This window comes from Pan troglodytes, chromosome 8 (genome assembly GCF_028858775.2).
Source record: "Pan troglodytes isolate AG18354 chromosome 8, NHGRI_mPanTro3-v2.0_pri, whole genome shotgun sequence".
Taxonomy (NCBI): domain Eukaryota; kingdom Metazoa; phylum Chordata; class Mammalia; order Primates; family Hominidae; genus Pan; species Pan troglodytes.
In genome coordinates, this window is record NC_072406.2 from 128,372,228 (window position 1) to 128,392,029 (window position 19,802).

General features: G+C 43.9%; 1 protein-coding gene across 8 annotated transcripts in view; it reads right to left on the reverse strand.

Moving 5' to 3' along the window:
* GFRA1 (GDNF family receptor alpha 1) overlaps nucleotides 1–19,802 on the reverse strand; it is a 217,126-nt gene that overhangs the window by 187,581 nt on the left and 9,743 nt on the right. For all 8 annotated transcript variants that reach the window (XM_063782157.1, XM_063782156.1, XM_063782155.1 and 5 more), the window contains one exon: nucleotides 19,641–19,724. In XM_063782157.1, the coding sequence (XP_063638227.1) occupies nucleotides 19,641–19,724 (84 nt within the window). The remainder of the gene's footprint in view (nucleotides 1–19,640; nucleotides 19,725–19,802) is intronic.

Here is a 19,802-nt window from a genome sequence, read left to right on the forward strand (position 1 = left end):
GAATGAACGAGGAGGGAGTGGTATTTAGCGAAGTGGTCTCCTTTTTATGGAAGACCTCTGGTTGAAAATGACAAAGAGGAGCCAGCTAAGTTAAGATCATAGAGGACATTCCAGATGACGGCGGAAGGCAAGGGCAAAGGCTTTGAGGCAGAACAAGAGAGATGTGTGTGCTAGGGAGGAGAAAGGCAGAGTGTCTTCAGATCTATGACCCATCATGGGAAATGGGGCTCGATGAGGCCAGAAAAGTGGGCAAGGACCTGATTCTTTAAGAATTTCTCTGACAATAGTACAGATGTGTTCAGGGGTTGAACCTTCATCTCCTGGGGCATCGCCATTCTTCGGGCCTGTCCTACGTGGACACTACGTATGTCAACTAAGGAGAGAGGACCCAGGGTGCTAAGTCCCCACTCTAGCCCCATTTTGTCTCCTAACACAGGCCTCAACCATTCTGGTCTTTAATTCTGTTATCCATCCATCAAGTAAGGACTTGATGATGAACTTGGTGATCACAAAAGACTCTTTCAACATCAGGATTCTATAATTATCTTCCTTTTTTAAAAGAATGAGATAAATCAATACAAAACATGAGCCTAGCACTAGAGGAGTGCTATCATTTAAGGATTACATTTTCAAAGCGTACATCTGAAGTGCAACAGGGCAAAGCTGGCCCCTCCAAGTCACACTCAAGCACAAAGTCTCTGGTCCAGACGGCTGTTTTGCTCATGTCTCAGAATTCTAGGAGAGTGAAACGCAGCCAGATACTTTTCTGGGTACAGTTCATGAGTCCCACCACCCAAAAAGCAGGTGCCATGGATTTGAAGCTTCCTGGTGTCCTCAGGACCCCTGGCCATAGCTCCCTCCTGAGCCCTGGTGGTGGCCTGGTCCCATTGCTAGCCCCCTGCACAGGGCAGCAGAAGGAGATAATCACTGGTAAAAAGGGACCAGGCTCCCACCTTACTAGCTCCACTGTTTCTGGGGAATGCACCAGGCTTGGCCCGCCTGGGGTCCTTGGAGTTCTGCCACAATGCTCTTCAGCAGGTGCTCAGAATGGCCAGTTCCCCCTTGTCATTTAGGTCCCAGCTCAAAGTCACCTCCTCAGAGAGGCGCATTCTGACTTCCACATGTAAAAGGGTCCCCTTCTCCCCTCTGTTCCCTTCTGTATCATATTGGTCAGTTTTCTTCTTCAGAGTACTGACTGCTATCAAAACACGTGCATTTTAATTCATATGCCTCCTGTACTAGACTATAAGTTTCATGAGTTCATCCTGTCCATGCCAATGTCCCTAGGACCCTAGCACAATGTCCAGTCCATAAAAGTTGGCTCAGTAGACATTTGTTGATGGACCGAAGGAAGAAGTCATCCAAAGAATCTTGACAAAGCTCCGAAGAGCACATAGCAGGTCAGAGCCAGAAAGTTCCTGGGGAAATCATCCACCATAGCACAGCAGTTTTCACCCAAGACAGCACATCTGGCGTAAGAGTGGGGGTGGATGTATCAGAATATCATACACCTCCCCCACGAGACACTGATGCACAAAATGTGTGAGGTTGCCAGGTTAGAACCACTGGTATGGTCCAAACACTCTGCTTTACCAGAGAGGAACAGAAAGGTCTAGCAAAAAACGTATAATGGGACATTCAGAGACTCTAACTCAGGTGTCTGATGCATACAAAGAATATCTCAAGTCCAATGCCAGCCTTCCAGGAGTTTAAACACTTCAGCCAGTAGAGTTCCTTTACTCCTGGGAGCTGCTGGGGAGGCAAATCTGTCAATTCCAGCATCCCAGGCTCAGTTTCAAGAGGAGAAGCAGGTGAAATGGTGCCAGGCCCAGAGTCAGGGCTTACCAAGCAAAAAACGCCACAGTCACCTGGATGGGCGGAGGAGGTACACGTCTGAAAAGGGGCTGGGAATGCAGTCATGAGGCTGAGTAAGGGCAGAGGAGCAGAAATGGGCAGGAGGGAGGGCAAAGGAGGCTTTGTCGTCATTCCATGTTGTAAAAGCCAGCTTAGAGGACACAGACAACAATAGCCCTCTTTTTCTTTTTTTTTTTTTTTTACAATTACCAAATATAAAACCATGAGTAAAAATTTTCTATTTTAGGGTGTTCTAAACAACATTTGACTTTGTGAGTGTTTTACATCTAGGGTAAATATTTGCCGGGCATTTCCAGCCCACGTCAGAGTGCTTATCTAAAAACCTGTTTTGTTCTGCTCTTAATAGGAAAATTCTACATTCAACGCAGGGTACTCACTCTGCCTAGGAACTCACAAGTACTCACCTTCCCTCAGTCTCCAAGGCTCGCCCACAATACGAGCAGCAAGCCGGATCCGCATGAGAGCCATTTCTGAGAGGCTGTTTCTATCTACCTCGACTGCACTTTCTCTTAATGAAGCTACCCTTCACGTGGTAGGAACAGGTAGGAACTTAATGAAGTTACCCTTCAGGTGGTAGGAACAGGGCACGTGGAGGAACAGGTCAATTGCCTCCCTCACACTCAGGTGCATCTGCCTCAGCTCCGCCAGGCTGCGAGAAAGTGTGGGAAAATGTAGTAACCCTAAGGCAAGGCTGCAGGTGATACCAAGTGAGGTATACAGCTGGTGCCTACTGCATGGTGGGGCTGCTTTGTCTTACAGGCAAACCAGGCTATCAATGGTCATGCATCTCAGGGTGGCATGTGCAAATATACTGAGCAGTCTCCAGAGAGCAGCCACGAAGTCAGAAACGCACCCTCACCACTTCCGCCCTGGAAAGCTGGAAGGACCAGCACACGGACTACCTGCCCTTCCCAGGTGCAGTGCAATGTCTCGAGGCCAGTAAACAGATTCTCGTCTTTAACTAAGAACTTCTATCACTGTGACTGGGGGATAGGCTTCAACATGCTGTCTCATAACACAGATCCAGTCCTTACAATGACACGGCACAGCAGATACTGTCTACATTTGACAAATCAGGAAACTGAGGCTTAAAGGTATTAAACAACCTGCCTAAGTTATGAAAGGATGAAGTCAGGATGCAAACTTAGTCTGACTCCAAATCTACATCCTTTCTACTATAGCACTGCACCCCCCGGCCAATATAAAAATATCTCCCTAAGGTTCTAATGTGCCTCTTCCTCAGTCCACAAGATTAAAAGAGAAGGCAAGTTCAATACAGACCATGTTTGAGTTATGGCCAGGATATCTAGATGGGACTACCCAGCACGCAGCTGGATGGACCTATTCTAAAGGAGGGCTTCGCAAAAATCAGAGTTCATCCACCAATTCCCCAGGGGCCTTTGCCACATAGGAAATACCAGAGCAAGAGATGCCACAGAAACTGCAGAACTGGAGGTCATGGACACCTAAGTGGAAGCACAGAGCGCCAGGATACCTGGAGGGCTCTGCAGTGAGTCCAGTCAGCCAGGGCAGGCACCGGACAGAAACCAGGGTCAAGACCAGTTGCGGTGGCTCATGCCTGTAAACCCAGCACTTTAGGAAGCCAAGATGGGTGAATCATTTGAAGTCAGGAGTTCAAAACCAGCCTGACCAACATGGTGAAATCCCATCTCTACTAAAAATAAAAAAATTAGCCAGGTGTTGGGGTGCATGCCTGTAGTCCTAGCTACTCGGGAGGCTGAGGCAGGAGAATCGTGTGAACCTGGGAGGCTGAGGTTGCAGTGAGCCAAGATCGCACCACTGCACTGCAGCCTGGGTGAGAGAGTGAGACTCTCTCTCACAGGAGAAAAAAAAAAAAAAAAAAGAAAGAAACCAGGGTCAAGGACAGGGAGGCATCCAGGAAAACTTCTGGCCAAGTCCAGGGCCTTCTTCCTAAGCCTCTCTAAAATAAAAAGCATGTAATTTTTTTTCTGTTCAAATACAAAGGGTGCTTAGTCCAGAGGTAGCTGAGGATCCATCTTGCATCTAGCTACTTTTGTTCTTGACAATCAAAAAGGCAATAAGCAGGGGTAGCATGCAAAGGGCTAGGCCTTCGCAGCTGGACAAACTTGGCTTGAATTCAGGATTTGCCACCAACTAGCTATGTGGCCTTAGGCAGGTCACTGGACTTCTGTGAGTTTTGGTTTCCTCTTATGCAAAATGTGAATAATGCCCCTCACGCATACTCAAGGCTAACACTCAGGCTTTTATGAAGATTAAATGAAATAGCCTATGAGACCGGGTGCAATGGCTCATGCCTGTAATCCCAGTACTTTGGGAGGCCGAGGCAGGCAGATCACCTGAGGTCAGGAGTTTGAGACCAGCCTGGCCAAAATGGTGAAACCCCGTCTCTACTAAAAATAAAAAAAATTAGCTAGGTGTGGTGGCAGGTGCCTGTAATCCCAGCTACTCAGGAGGCTGAGGCAGGATAATTTCGTGAACCTGGGAGGCAGAGGCTGCAGTGAGCCAAGATCGTACCACCGCATTCCAGCCTGAGCAACAAAGAGAGCCTCTGTCAAAAAAAAAAAAAGAAAGAAAGAAAGAAAGAAAAGAAAAGAAAAAAGAAATAGCCTATGAAAGCATCTCCTGGTTAGACATGGTGGCTTATGCCTATAATCCCAACACTTTGAGAGGCCAAGGCAGGAGGATTGCTTGAAACAGAAGTTCGAGACCATCCTAAGCAGCATAGTGAGACCCTGACTCTATTAAAAAAAGAAGAAGAAGAAGAAAAAAAGAAAGAAAGCATCTCCTGCCCTACTGATGGGAGGCCAGCAGACATTTCACAATTAATGTTCTTTGACAACTGCCCTTTGGCAACCAGAGCCAGCTTTCACTCTGACCTCAGGGCTGGGACTTAAGTCAGAGGCATCCCAAAAAATGCTCCTGGGAACCAGTATAGCTAAATCTTCAAGACTAAAGTGGACGTCCACGGACATCTTGATCCTTGCTGGCAATGCCTATTTTCCTAAAGAGAAACCTTGTCACAGGAAGAATATCTCAGGGCCAGATCCTCAGAAAACCGCCACATGACCAACCAGCCAGTATTCAAAAAAACAGCTGCCACCAAACCCCAAAGGAAGTCATTTCCAGGCGATGCCCTTCCACAAGAGGATTCTAGACAGATCTCAAACCCAGACAAAGAAGACTGAGATAAATGTGTGGTGCTCAAGAATTCTGACCCTCACCTGACCCCACGCACAAGGCAGTTGCAGTAAGTTCACTTTCTCTACAGACTGACAAAGCCACCAACAGCTGTGGAATGTCAAAAACAAGGCTGCCTGGGTCTAAAGTTACCCCCCTCCACCATGAGAGGAAAGAAAACACATTTCTGGGCTTCGACTTCTTTATATTTTGCTTATGAGGAACAAATGTCGACAAGATATAGGATATGCTGCTCTGTTTGCCACCAAAATGCATGGAACATAATTTTATGTGAAGCTGCACCCGCTTAATTGTGATGCATTAAGTATATGTTCATTGTTTCTGAAACTGAGTAGAAATGAATAATTTATTTCAGACAAAGGAAACTCTTGAATATGAAATGCCTCATCTTTTAAAATTACAATTTGGAAAGCAAGAAGGAAAAAATACCCATAGCCAGTGAACCTTATGCTGCTAATAGAAAACAATGCTTCAACTGTTTCTACTTTGTTTGCAAACATTGCATTTTTTAAAACATTCCTGAGAATCATCAGGAAAAAAAAACAAAAAAAAAAAAACCACTAGGTTTCCACCATGTTCACATCCACTCAACACAGGACTAGCATATTCAGTATTAATTTTCTCTGCTGGCTGGGTACACGCCCTTTCCTTTTCCACTGATGTGTTAGCTCACCTGGAATCCACTCCCCACATCCCCACATTCCGGTCTCTGCCATCCCCTTCCAGAACTTTCCTTCCTGCATCCTAATTCTCTTCCTCTCTCTTTCTCCCCTTCTTTACATGGCATTGCACTCTGCACTTTCTGGCTCACCACCATCTCCCCAGCAGCTAGCACATTCCCTGGCACACAGTAAGTTCGCAAAAAACCTGAGCTACTGCTTAAGTGTAGAGTAGAAAATCAGTGTTTTGGACTGACTGGTAATTGGAATTTCGGGTATGGCTATTGTTGTTTTTCTTTTCAGAGCAGAAGAGATCTGCATGCACTCAAATCATCTACTATTCCTGTTTCATGCTAATATATTGAGGGAGGAGGAGAAAGGGAGTGAGAATGCATAGGAAAGGAAGGCGCTGGCAGTCATCCACCTACCCACCCCTGTTTCCTGCACAGCTCAGGAGGGCGAAAAACAAATGAAACATTCCCTAAGTGTTACTTCTAGCAACCTTATGAACTGGATACTATTATTAGCCCCATTTACACATACAGGACCTAGAACGTTGCAAGTAACTATTTACCTGTGGTCTCATAGCTACTAAGTGCTGGAACATGGAATTCAAACCCAAGTGTGCTCAACTCCAAGGCTTTTGCTCCTTGCCACCGTGCTACTCTGCAGCACATATATTTTTTGGGATCACCATGACCTCATCCCCTGCCCCTCCCCGTTGCCAGCCCTATCTCTGGGATGAATACAGAGGGTCCACCCAGTAGGTCCTGCCCTGGGAACATGTTGCCCTTCCTCCCAGGGATCACCAGCAGCTAAAAAGGGCAGCACCACCTCTTCCCACCCCAGCCCCATTGATGTCATAAAAACAATGTCATAACATAGCATGGGTGCAGGGTAGGACACACAGAGAGGGTTCAATAGCTTCTTAGGAGCCAGCTCTGTGAGCTGCATAGGCACTCCCAGCCCTCCCTCCCTTCCTCCCCATCCTCTCCCCTCAAGCAGGTGCTCCCTGGGGTGAGTGGGCACTGCTTTCAATTAACACAACTTCCTTCATTTAGAACACTTGAGTTTTCATTGAGACATTCTCTTACGAAATGTTCTGAATCGAGTTGAGAATTTGGCACAGAAAACAGCTAGGCGAGGCAGAAGACCGGGGAGTCAGAGGAAGAAAACAGTAAATACAAAATAAATGAATAAACAAGCCCATACCTCAAGTCCTCCAAACGGGTGCTACCCAGCACGGTTCCAGAGGTCCGAGAAAGGCTGGACAGCACCATCCCTCCCAGGCAGGAGGACAACACTGCCTAGGGAGCCAGGCACCCACACCTGAGCCACTGCTCCCAAGCGAGAGAGCAGAAGTCCACCCTGAGCCCAGGACAAAAGGCAGTGCTGGGGTTGGGGCTGGGACTCTGCAGAAAAGTAGATGGGAGCCATCCTCTCAGGGACCCATGCTGTGCACATCCCCACTGTCCACCAGGGGAGGCCTCCTAACACCAGCCATGCCACTCAGCATCCACAGGGTCCCAATGAACCGTTGTCAGAGACCACCTTTCTCCTACCACAAGCCAAAATGCCTCCTAGCAGCCGAGGCCCTTCAGGATGACCCAGCTTCCTGGGTTGATTCCTGCTGGTCCCTGTCTGCTCTGTTGTCTTTCTGCTTACCTGTACCCCCCCACCCCGCCCCCACCACACCTTCCCAGGACCACCCAGGGAGATGCAGCCAGCCTGCCTCAGACACTCCTGCCCCTCTATCCTCCCTGCCCTCGGCACCTAAATGCTGGGCTCTGTGCACTTGGCCTTTGCCTTCCGAGCTTGTGCATGCTTTCTCCTCAAGAAGGTGCAACCGGAAGGGAGGAGCTTGAACTTGACCCACACTTGCTCTTGCTCCATTTCCACCTGGAGCTGAAGCTAATAGCACAGTGCTCCTGGCCTCATTTTTTGTTTTCCCAGAAGGTGCCTTCTATGATGAGGGGTTACTCACCCACAGCAGGTCTTATGTCCTTCTCTGGTCGAGAAGCATCCAGAGCCCCTGTGTGTGCTTTTATGACACAAAACTATATTAAGTTGAACTGTCTGAAATTGTTGCTATTCTACCATGTTGACCTACTAAAATGGCAATTTCATGTGATTCAATCTAAAAATTTCAGCAATGCTGAGATAAATTAGCCATCTTCCTTTCCCATCTTCGATGACAAAGGCCAAGCCCCTGAGTGTGACAAACCTGCCTCTCTGCTCAGTTCTTCTCACACCACTCCTCATACCTGCTGCTCCAGCCACGGCAAACCCTGGACACACTGTGCCTTTGCCCAGGCTGTTGCCTCTGCCTGGAATGCTCTCCCCAGTCAGCTCTACTCACCAAACTCCTATCCATTCCACAAAAGCCAGCTTAAAAGTCCCCTTTTGCAAGCCTTCTCTGACCCGCAACACCATCCAGTCCGTTATTCCCACCATAGGGCCGTATGTGAGCTTTCTATGGGTTCTACTCATTCATCATAATTTATCTTGTTTATATGTATCTCTAAAGCAAAAAAGGGAATTCTTAGAGGACAATTCCTATTTACCTCTGAATCATCTGGGCCTCCCACTGTGCTCATAGTAAGTTCTTAATAAATATCCGATGAATGAATTTGGCAGAAATGGAATTCTATCATACTGAAAAACTGAAAACTGATAGAGACTATAAAAACTTACCTCTTCTTCTCTTCATTCTAAAATAAGTATAAATGTAACATATATAATATATAATAATAAAATAATGTATAATATATTATATTAATTAATAAAATAATATATATTATATTAATTAATAAAATAAATATAAAATTAATAAAATAATATATAATATATAATGTATATATGTAATATATATGTAACATATATAATGTAATATGTTATATATATTATATACATCATATATCCACATATGTATCACTCAGTAAAAAATATCTAATAATCCTTTATGCAGTTCGTGCACTTCACTTTCATGGGATATTTTCATGGGCTATTTCTCCCATGCATGTTATATACATGCAAATGGGTGCTACTGCATGAGTTCTGAAGCCAGCCCTCCTGGATGAGAATGCTGACTCTACCACTTATTAAGTATGTGCCCTCAAGCCAAGTTTCTCACTTGAGCCCCAGTTCCCTTATCCACCAACCAAATGGGGCTAAGAGTACCTCTACTGAACAAGGCTTAAGCAAGTTATGACATATAAAACACCTAGCTCGCTGCAACTCACAGCTGCTGTAATTATTATTTTTACTTCTCTTTAAGTATCATGGGGAATGCAACCATTTCGAATTGAGAGTATGTTCAGCCTGATCACTTCTTTTGCCATTCAAATGCCACTTGCCATTCCCAAGCTTAGAAGAATATATACAGTGGTTCCATTGAGAACCTTCTGGAATTCAGGGATCTCCTGGTATCTTCCTCATCAAGTGTTTTGTTCAAAACGCGTAGTAACAGAAATCAATGAAACATTTCATAAACATGCGCTTTAAGAAACCTGCTGGCCTTCTCCTACAAAGAATGCAATCAATACTTATTTTCATACATTATTAACTGTACACAAAACCATCATGTGCAAAGGACAACAGAAATCACAGTTGGCATGGTGCTCCTTACACAGTTCACAGGGACCTAGAGGAAAGTGGCACCAGCATGGTGGAAGGCAAATGAATAGCACATTAGGTCACCTTAAAGTGGGACTAAACTATGTATTCCTTTTTTTTTAACACTGTGTAATGCTATTTATACGACAACATGACAAAAAATGGCCCTAGGCATTCTGCTCCACTTTAGAAGCCTTCCATCTCACACTGAAATGAAAAAAGATACAATCCAGAAATTGCTTCTTTGGTTAATATTTCTGCAGTTCCGCAGGAATGGTTTTAATAGCACGCGTGTTCTGGATTTTGGTTGTCAATTAAGAACCCATCAGACTGCAGGCCCAAATATTAAAATAATAGGTAGTGGTGTATATTGCAACTTTAAAGGCCTTTTGTCAAACAGTGTTTTAGGGTGGAAGAACAAGGAGAAAGCTGGGAATTAAAGAGGGAGAAAAGGGAGTAGATAGCTCCTTCTAAATAAAGGATCCTGGTCTGTGCTTAAAATTTCATCACTAACAGTAGAAAGAACACAGGTTTTGGAGTCACAGGAACAAGAAGTGAATCTGAGCTCTTCCAGGTATCAGCTGTGTGGCCTTAAGAAAGTTACTCAACCTCTCTGATCCCAGCTTTTCTCCTCAGAAATGAGAGGGCGCAATACGTACCTTTTAGCATGGTGGGGGACCAGAAGAACGTAAGTCTGTGAAAAGGCAGCTTAGTGCAGGACACACGGCAGGGGAAGGGGACACAAGGTAGAGGCTTCCCCAGCGGGACTCCTCTTTGCTCACTCACCTCCCCTTTAAAGAGACTGAGGATTCAATGAGGAGAATACACAGTTCTGGGATAGGCAGAGTTCCAAAGGGAACTGCAGTTTGACCAAAAATAGGCCACTTGACCAAATGATTAAAAGTCTGTCATATGCTAATGCGTGGATGGGGCGGACCCTTGGCTAATTTAGTAGGAGTAAATTGCAATTGATTTTCGAAGAAATTGCTTGGTCTCTTGCCTTTCCTCAGCTGTGTCACACTCGCACACACAGCTGCCTTTGTCACAGCCAGGACCAACTGAAACACGTGTCAAGGAAGATCTTTTTGAGGCAAAATATTTTATCATATTCACACTTAACACACTCTATAAAAATATGCACATGTGAGCAGGCAGATATACAAATGTATGTATGCCTATGTGTCTGTATACGTGTTTATAAAGATGTTTTTGAGAGCTTGTATTTGGAAACAATTCTGCCACCATGGCTGCGTATTTCTATATGTTTTGAAAATCCTTCTGTGGCTGGAGAGCTATCCTGAGTCATTTTTATTTTTACACCAGCCTACTATTTGAAGAAAGATCGTAAAAGAGTATACCTCTAAAATCTCTCCATATACCCCACAGCCCTGTCTATGTAAATCCTGGATATGAAAAGAAAATGGTTAAAAGATTACAGAAGACAAAAAATCATAATAATAAAGGTTAACAATAGCTGCTTTCACCCCTAATTTCTGATATGGCGATAGACCCTCTTAGAACATTAATTAGAATGGAAAGAGAGATGAAAGAAATGCCCAGGAGACATAATAAATTAGCCTCTTATGCAAATTACTCATTCATTTTCATCACTGACCCAGCTAGTTGAGTCTCTAAATTACAGGACGTGGTTAGCTCCTTTAACAAAAAACTCTGAATGAAAGATTATCTTTAAAAAAAATCTGAGGGCTTAACGCAACAAATAATTTCTCACTTTTCCTTACAGACAACCCTGAAGGGTGCCAAGAAATATGAAAATTAACATTCCAGCCACTAGTTCTTGTTGCCAGAGACCTATTAATTAACCCTTGTTCCAAAACAATGAACAACTACCTCCTTAACTAAAGTCAATGGCTGTGGCTCTCATGCTAAAAGAAACAAAGAAAATAAAGTGTAGTATCCTAAGGGGGGAGCACAGATTTGAACAGGTGAAAGACAACTGAACTGAGATGGGGAAATGCCAAGATATGGAGAGTTTCAAATACCCATTTACAAGCAAACACCTAATTTTACTTGTCATCACTGTCCTAGACAATTAATGTTGCATTGTCCTATCAATTTATGGAATTCTGCTTTCTTATCAGTCAAATACGGGGACGGGACTAGAATGACCTCCAAACATCCTACTGCATCTACAAATCCAGTGGTTTTATTTATCCCTTCGTGAAACAAATGCTGCACTTCCGATTATTTAATTTATTGAAATATAATCTTGTAGCATGTATTTGTCTACTGAGCTCACTCCTGGCTTCATTTTCTCTTTCCTACTCTCATTTTCTCTTTTCCCCTGTTTTCTGCATTTACTTATTTTCTTTTGTACTTTATCTTCTTCCATGTATTCAAATAAGATGCCTTAAATACATTCTAGTTCAAAGTAAGGTATACATTGAATAAATCATACTTTATAAAGGTTATGAACATGAAAGACATATGCCAAGATCACAAGTTTCCTTGGCATGAATAAAATGCTAGAAAGAAAAATAGTTGCTGAATAACTATCTAAGATTCAATATACGGGCCCTTCAAAAAGGAAGGAAAATATTAAAAGTCATGGTAAAAACAGCAATTACTTTTGCACCAACCTAATATGTTAAAGATCACTCTAGGCCACTGCCCTCAAATTAACAAAAGGAGCAGATGACTCTCAGGACCTGCAGACACTGGCCCAAGGTCACCCAGCTAGTTAGGGGTAAACGATGCTAGAAGCAGAACACAGATCTCCTGACTCCTGGATCCATACTCTTTTACCAAACAAGCCCCAATTTGATACCTCCTCTTGAGAATTTGCTACTGTGTCCCAGAGAACAAAAAACAAAAAGGACATCCCTTGGAAAGAACAAGCTTCGACAGCAGAAAAATCAAGAGATGGCAAAAAGAAATACTTCAGAGGACTAAGAAGAAGGAATGAGGACAGACATATTGGCTATAAATAATTTGCACCTTGTAACAATCTTCAGTTCATGCAATTACCTGTCACTCACTGATGTTTAATCTCCCTTCTTCTGGTAACAGGACCTACAGTAACTCTATGCAAAATATTTAACTGTCTGTACCTTCACAGCCTTCACTGGAACATTTGGGTCTTTGCCACAAGTGTACAGATACTAGCATGTCCTGTATTCATGGACCTTCTTGAGGTTGACATTTAATCTAAATAATAAAATCTTGCCTTTAGGAAGTGGTCAGTGAGACAGAAAGACATAGGTTTTTCAGATCATCAAGGAGGTAATCAGAGAATAGATGTAGATTATGACACCATTTTTGTAAAAAAAATATGTATACATGTATGTACATACACATCTATGCATATTTACATATATAGGAAAAATTGGAAAAGGCTCCTATTAGCATGTTTACAGCAGTTATTTTGGGGTGGTAGGACGCTGGGTGATTGAAATTTCTTTTCCTTTTTTACCTGTTTGCAATTTCCTATTGTTCTACAATAAAAATGGATTGCTGAGGGGCAGGACAGGGAGAGAATAAAAACCAAAAGTAGTGGTCTGTGAAAGTGAAATGTAAGTGTACTTAGCAAAGCCTTTGCAGACGGAAGCATCTCCTAGGTTTAAGGCATGCCCTTCTCAGGGAGCAGTAATTCTTGCCGCTATGAGGGGTACTGGAAAGATTTATGGGGAGAGGTTAGAGGAATAGGAATCAGCCAAGCTTGGAAGGGAAGGCTGATCACAAGAATCCTTAAGCACAGGAAAAGCTCCCACCCCAGGTGATCACCAGCTGCAACCAACTCACTTCCGACCACAGAGCATAAGGACAGGGGTCCAAGGGAAAAGGAGAGACTCAGTGCAGGAATAAGGAAGACCTTCCCCACAGGGTAGCTAAGCCTCAGGCCGGATGATTAAGAGACAGGACTTTGCTCTCGGGCCTTTTGGATAGAGGATAGATTTTTCATTGCTTGTCCAAGGTAGTTTATAAGCAGCCTTCCTGAAGGCTCAGGTTTGCTACCCTTTGCAAGACATAGAATCATCATTCTCGGATGGGGCAATGTGGTCTGCTGAAAAGAGTCCCAGTCTTGAGTCAGGAGCAAGCCAACATCACCTTAGTGTAGCTTTAAAAAGGACTGAGATTTATTGAGGACCAAGTATGTTTCAGGCACTATACTGGATATTTTACATATAACATCTTTAATCCAAAAGAACCTATACAGTAGGCATTATCATCATCCCATTTTACACCCATGGAACCTGAGGCACAGTGAGCTCAAGATAAGGTGAATGGCAGAGCTGGGATTCATTCACCCAGGTTGGTGGAACTCCAGAGCATGTGTTCTTTCTCCTAGCACCAGCAGGTGCAAAGGTATGGAGGGATGAAGCTGCCCAGAGTGCTGGTAGAACGGCAGCTGCCCAACCTGTCTTGTCTATGATACATGGTGGCTGGGGCGAGATCAAAAGCCAGTTAGTAAAAGAGTGAAGGAAGACTGAAGCCAGAGTGTTCCTGGAAGTCACCAAGGTGCACAAGACCTGGGAATGAGGAGGTCAGGTTGGACTGTGAGAAGCTAGGGAAGTCAGCTGGAAAGCCCATGCAGAGTTCAAGTGAGAGATAAGACAGTTACATCCATGATGTGGAAAGAGGGGAGCATTCAAAAGACAGCAGGTAATTTCAGCAGGACTTGGTGATGGGTCAGGCTGAAGGGGTTGAAGACAATGGAAGGGACGGAGATGACTCCACAGCTTATAGTGCAGATCACTAGGAAGACAATAATGCTATTAAATAAAACTGGAGATCCAGGAAGAGAGAGGGTAAGGAGCAAAGGAGAGATGATGAGATCCATTCTGGACATGCTAAGTTTGAGTTAACTGAGACACCGCCAGATGGAGTCGTCCAGGACTCAGCTGGAAATGCTGGTTTAGCGCTCAGGAGAGGCTGCAGTAGGAAGGAAGGCTCTGAGTCATCAATGTAAGTGGTGGCTGAGGTCTCCAGAATGAATGAGGCTGGTCCAGAGAGTATGCAGACAGAAAGGGACCAACACTGGCTCCCCCTACACCAGTGCCATGACCTGGCAAAGGTCCCCAAGCCCACCCTCAAGCACTGCGACTCTGTCCAATCCCCTCCCCTCTCTGAGCTTCAAGTCTATAAAAACAGAGTACTGGACTAGATCTCTAGGGACCCTTCTTCTCTAACATTCAACCACTCGTGATTGACAGAATGCCGGCTCAGGATCAAGAAAGATGCTTGGTGCTGAGTTGACACCTGGCATAACAAGCAAGTCTCCGACTTTCCAGTGGGAAAAACAGACACATAAATAAGTCCTCTCGATATGCTGTGATTAATAGCTACCATAAAGGCAAGAGCACGATGGAGCATGAGGGAGCCCTGAGTAGAATTGCCTGTTTGGGGAGATTCCAGCAAAGGCCTTCAGATGTGAAATTTGATCTTGGTCTTAAAGAACTGATAGAAGATTTCTAAGTAAAGGCAAGGCCCTGTGCAAAGGCACAGGAAAGTGAATGCACATGAAATACTTGGGGAATTGTTTGGCTCAGTGAGCTTGAGTGGAGAGGGGGTGTGGGGCTTCAAGATGGAGAGCAGGGCCTTCACTGGCCCACTAAGGAGTTTACCATATGCCAGAGTAAATAACAGGAAACAAATGGGGGTTCTCAAATATAGGAACACCAGGATTAGAGAGCTGAGTGCAAGAAAAGGACCACCACGATCCCTAATAGCTGGTATTTACAAGGCTTTCTCTCGTCATGACCTGACAAGAAAGCAGGTGATGTTACAAGGCTCTTCTCCAACATGTAGACTTTGTGATAACTTTTTAAAAAATAATGACTTAAATATGATGGTGCATTTGAACAGAAATGCTAAACATGTCTAATTATTCACAGAATCACTCAGAAAAAAAGAGGCAAGACTCAAAAGAGAGTTTAGGTGCATCTCATCCTGGAGCAAACCACTTCCAATTACTTGGGAACGAATCTGGAGATCCTGAGGCTTCCCGGAAAGGTCAAAGCCACTCCTAGCCCTTGGTAGGAAAATGATGAGCGCCAGAAGCTGGGACTTTTCCTTCTAGCAAGTCAGGATGTTCAAAACCTAACATTACTCTTTCCCTACCATCCATCCACTTGATTCTTGCATGCAATATCATCAACTGTGATTGTATTTTAAGGAAGGCCTGGCATCTCCTGACTTCTCTACAAAAATCCAGTCTCCCAATCAATAGTTTTAAACCTTGCTGCCAAAGAGGTGCTTCTGTCCTCCCTCTGTTCCCCATCCTCAGGCTTTTCTTAGCACTCACTGTATTTTCAAAATTTCTCACTGCTTTGCTCTCCCACTCCAGAGAGTCCAAAAAAAATTGCCAACAGGTTCATCATCCTTTCAAATCCCTATTTACTTCTGTGTCTTGAACTTTTCTGAGGAAGAAAAGCAGGGGCAGAACAGAGGTGCAAGAGCAGAGATCTTGGCCGGGAGAGATGCAGATGCTAAACAGTGCATTGTGCATGGTGGCTTCTGCCTCTGAGCCTCTGAGCGCCCACACAGCTCTGCCCTCTGGGATCCTAGGACACTTCTGTGTTCCTGCCTCTCCTCCGACATCCTCTTGCACCGGCTCACTTTTTCCTGTGTGTCCTCCCGCTCACTTCATGTTCCAGGCCCCTAAAACCCACACTAGCCTCACCCCACAGGAAACACACCTCCTCAAGCCCTTAATTGTGCCCCAGGGGCCAAAGGCTTCCGCTCTCAGGTTTCTGGAAAGCAGCCCTCCACCCTCCCTCTGCAGTTCTCTCCTGACTTGGCTACTTGGTTTCCCTTCTGCATTTCAAGCTTGAAAACAGGACGGTTTTTAGATTCCACCTTATTTTTGTTCTCCTTCTTGTTCCCAACGGGCCACTGATAATACCTCAGCAAGGCCTTTTATGTGGTTAGCAAGCAAACAATGGCTAAAATGAATGTGGGTTTGAGGAATCCAAGGAAAATGGAAACACAAGAACGTCAAACATGTCTTGTTCCTTGCGAGGATTCAGCTCACCCTTAGTGTATGTGGATAAACATGCTCTTCATGTTGGGCAGAGAAATCCAAATATGGAAACTCTGATTGCTACCATATCTGTGAAAAGCAGAGACACTGTTGTCTTGGCTTCCTCAGATAAATTTTCAAGACAGAAGAGATGTTCTAGAAAGCTCAGATTCAAACCATGAAAAGCAACATTTATCATCCTGTTCCTCCATCCTTTTCCATCCTGCAAAGGCCAAACTGGATAATATGCATTATTGAATGACTTAAAGCCTCTCAAGTCTCCATTTGGCTTTACTATCCCACTTAAGGAACACAGTCACTGTCAGAGGTCAAATCTCATTAGTGCTGGAACCTAAAGCCAATGCCCTTGAGATAGAAAATGGAGCTCTAGACAAGGCCTTTCTGGCTCTGGCTAATTCATTATGATTTCTGGGTTCTAGACAGGACGGGGCTCACAAACTCCAGATCATACTTGCTGTGAAAAGAAAGCTGGCCTGCGAATGGGATCCAAGGAATGCATAAGTGAAACTTGGCCCATGCAGAAGAATGTCCAATACTCATAAATTCAGACAAACCAGTGGTATCTGAGAATGACCATGCCTCCTTAACAGTTGAAATGATTGCAAGGGTAGAGAAGGTGATGTAAGAGAACCGTGGAAGAATTCTAGAGATGAGCCCAACCTTTTCTCAGATCCATGGACTGTAACGATTAGAGATTATTTACTCCAATTGCCTCATTATACAAATGAAAGAGCAACTCTGAGAGGGAAAATGAGTGTAAAAAAACTCCATTGCTAGCCAGTGTAGTGGCACACCTGTAGTCCCAGCTACTCGGGAGACTAAGATAGGAGGATCGCTTGAGCCCAGGAGTTTGGGGCAACAGTGACCTGTGATCAGGCCACTGCACTCTAGCCTAGGCGACAGATCAAGACCCTGTCTCTAAAAATAAAAGTTTTTAAAAAAATAATAAAAACTCCATTGCGGCCAGGCATGGTGGCTCACACCTGTAATCCCAGCAGTTTGGGAGGCCGAGGCAGGCGGATCTCTTGAGATCAAGTGTTCAAGAACAGCCTGGCCAACATGGTGACATGTATTTCTCTACTAAACATACAAAAATTATCCAGGCGTGGTGGCAGGTGCATGTAATCCCAGCTACTCGGGAGGCTGAGGCAGGAGAATCACTTGAACACGGGAGGCAAAGGTAGCATTGCGCCAAGATCATGCCACTGCACTCCAGCCTTGGCCCTGGGTGGCAGAACAAGACTTCGTCTCAAACAAACAAACAAACAAAAACCATTGCTCATAGAAATTCTGAAATGAAAACCCAATGGCCCTTCTTCCTTGCCTGCTTTCTCACTATCAATGACCATGGAGAGGTTCCTACCCTTCCAGGCATCAGTACAAAGGAGGAGTCCACAGGGCAGACAGTAGGTAACAGGCATTGTCCCTCAAAAGCAGGATGAAGGTCAGGTTTGCCTCTGGCACCTAGCACTCCACTGGCAACACCCCATCCCAGTTTCTACAGATCCGCTCCCAGGAGAGCTTAGGTGGTCACATACGTTTGTCTGTACATCTCCTCTCCACTGCTTAAACCATTGTCCTGGCTGGATCAAAGGGACAGAAAGCACTAGAAGTGACATGGAGTGGAAATTATTGGCATTACTCAGAGAAACATTTGAATTCCTCTTATACTAAACTCGTATCCTTATATCTCATGCCAAAACAGACTGACAGACTAACACACACACACACACACACACACACACACACACACACACACACTTTTTCTCTAAAGGAAAAGACAGAATAATGTAGAGAAATGCTTCTCAAGCTTCATGTACATATGAAGCACCCAGCCCAGGGATCTTGTTAAAATGTGTATTCTGATTCAGTAGTTCAAATGAGATCCTGTATTTCTAATGAATTCCCTGGCAATGTCAATGATGCCGGTATAAGAACCACACTCTGAGTAGCAAAGGGTAGATGTTACAAAAGCTTAGAATCAAACAAATTTGAGTTTCAATTCTGGTTCTACCATTTAAGACTTTTGTGATTTGGGGCTGTTTCCCTAACTTCACTATGCCTCAATTTAATCATCTATAAAATGGAAATAATAATACCTAAGAAGCACTTGATGATTACCTAAGTTAATGATGTAACACTGTTAACACATTGCTTGGCAAATAATAAGACTTAATAAATGTCAGTTCCTGGCTATCTCTAAGATTCATGAAGGCAAGGTGATGACTGGCTCACTGCCCAAACCGCAATAGCTAGAACACAGTAGGTGCTCAATGGATGTTTGGTGAATAGATGAATACATGTATGACACACCCAAATAAAATATCAGTATTTATACACTCCCTTGATTCTGTGGCTTTTCTGCAAAAAAACACAAAACATTTAGAACACCAAGACACTCTCACCAGTTACAAACCATAATCTCATAGAATCAAATTCAACATTACCCATCACGTTTAACCACTGAGAGACATATAATTTGTGGTGGCTATATATACTTGAGAAAATGTCTAAACTGTAAATAAATAAAGACAACATTAGTCTGGAATCTGTATGTCATAAAGATAAATTACTGCCTTGCTTATTTATGGGCTGTCTGAATGCAGATGTTACAAAACACTTAATTCTAAAACTAAGTTCATTTCCAAACCACACATAGAACTGCAAAGAGAGACAAAACAAACCATGGGAAGCGAGACTACATTTAAAAGGGCCATTGAGGCAGGAGTACATTCTCTCATAAATGCACACACTTGCTCAGGAAAAAACAGAAGCAAAAGAATTGTTAACAAATGGCAGAGCTTAATCTTTTAAATCAAAGGCAGACAAGTGAATTCATCCCAAATTTTTCAACAATCTAAGATTATCTTTGGGCGTCTTGTAAAGTAAGTGGCATAATCTGAACAGATCCCATTTCCAGGGAGGCACTATGTAAGGTATGCAGCGAGAAGAGAATACGATTGCCACCTACAGACAGAAGTGGCACTCCCTTTGCAAGAGATGGCCAATCATATTTTAATGTGAAAAAAAAAAAAACCCCAACCAAGTCACCTCCCTGGAACCTCTTCCAAACCACCACACCACATTACTTCATTTAGAATTACTTTCAAGTCATACAGTCATCTCTAGGCATTATGCCTCTTCATTATCATCATCCTATTTCTAATTTCCCAGAAACACTGTGCCATTCAACTATCTACTTATACGCTCTTTGAGAGCCAAAGAGAATGCAAGCCAACGAATTCAAGCACACAAAGGCATCAGCATGGAAGTATAAATCTGCTTACCTGATATGAATGGGACCACCCGGAATATATCTGACAATCTGCTGTTAACTGGTTCATATGGGGAATCCTCCAGCAGATCATTTCCTAAAAACAACAGAAAGATTGGGTTCAGATCAGAAAAACATATATTTCAAGCAGGTTTTTGCTGCTGAATCTGAATTC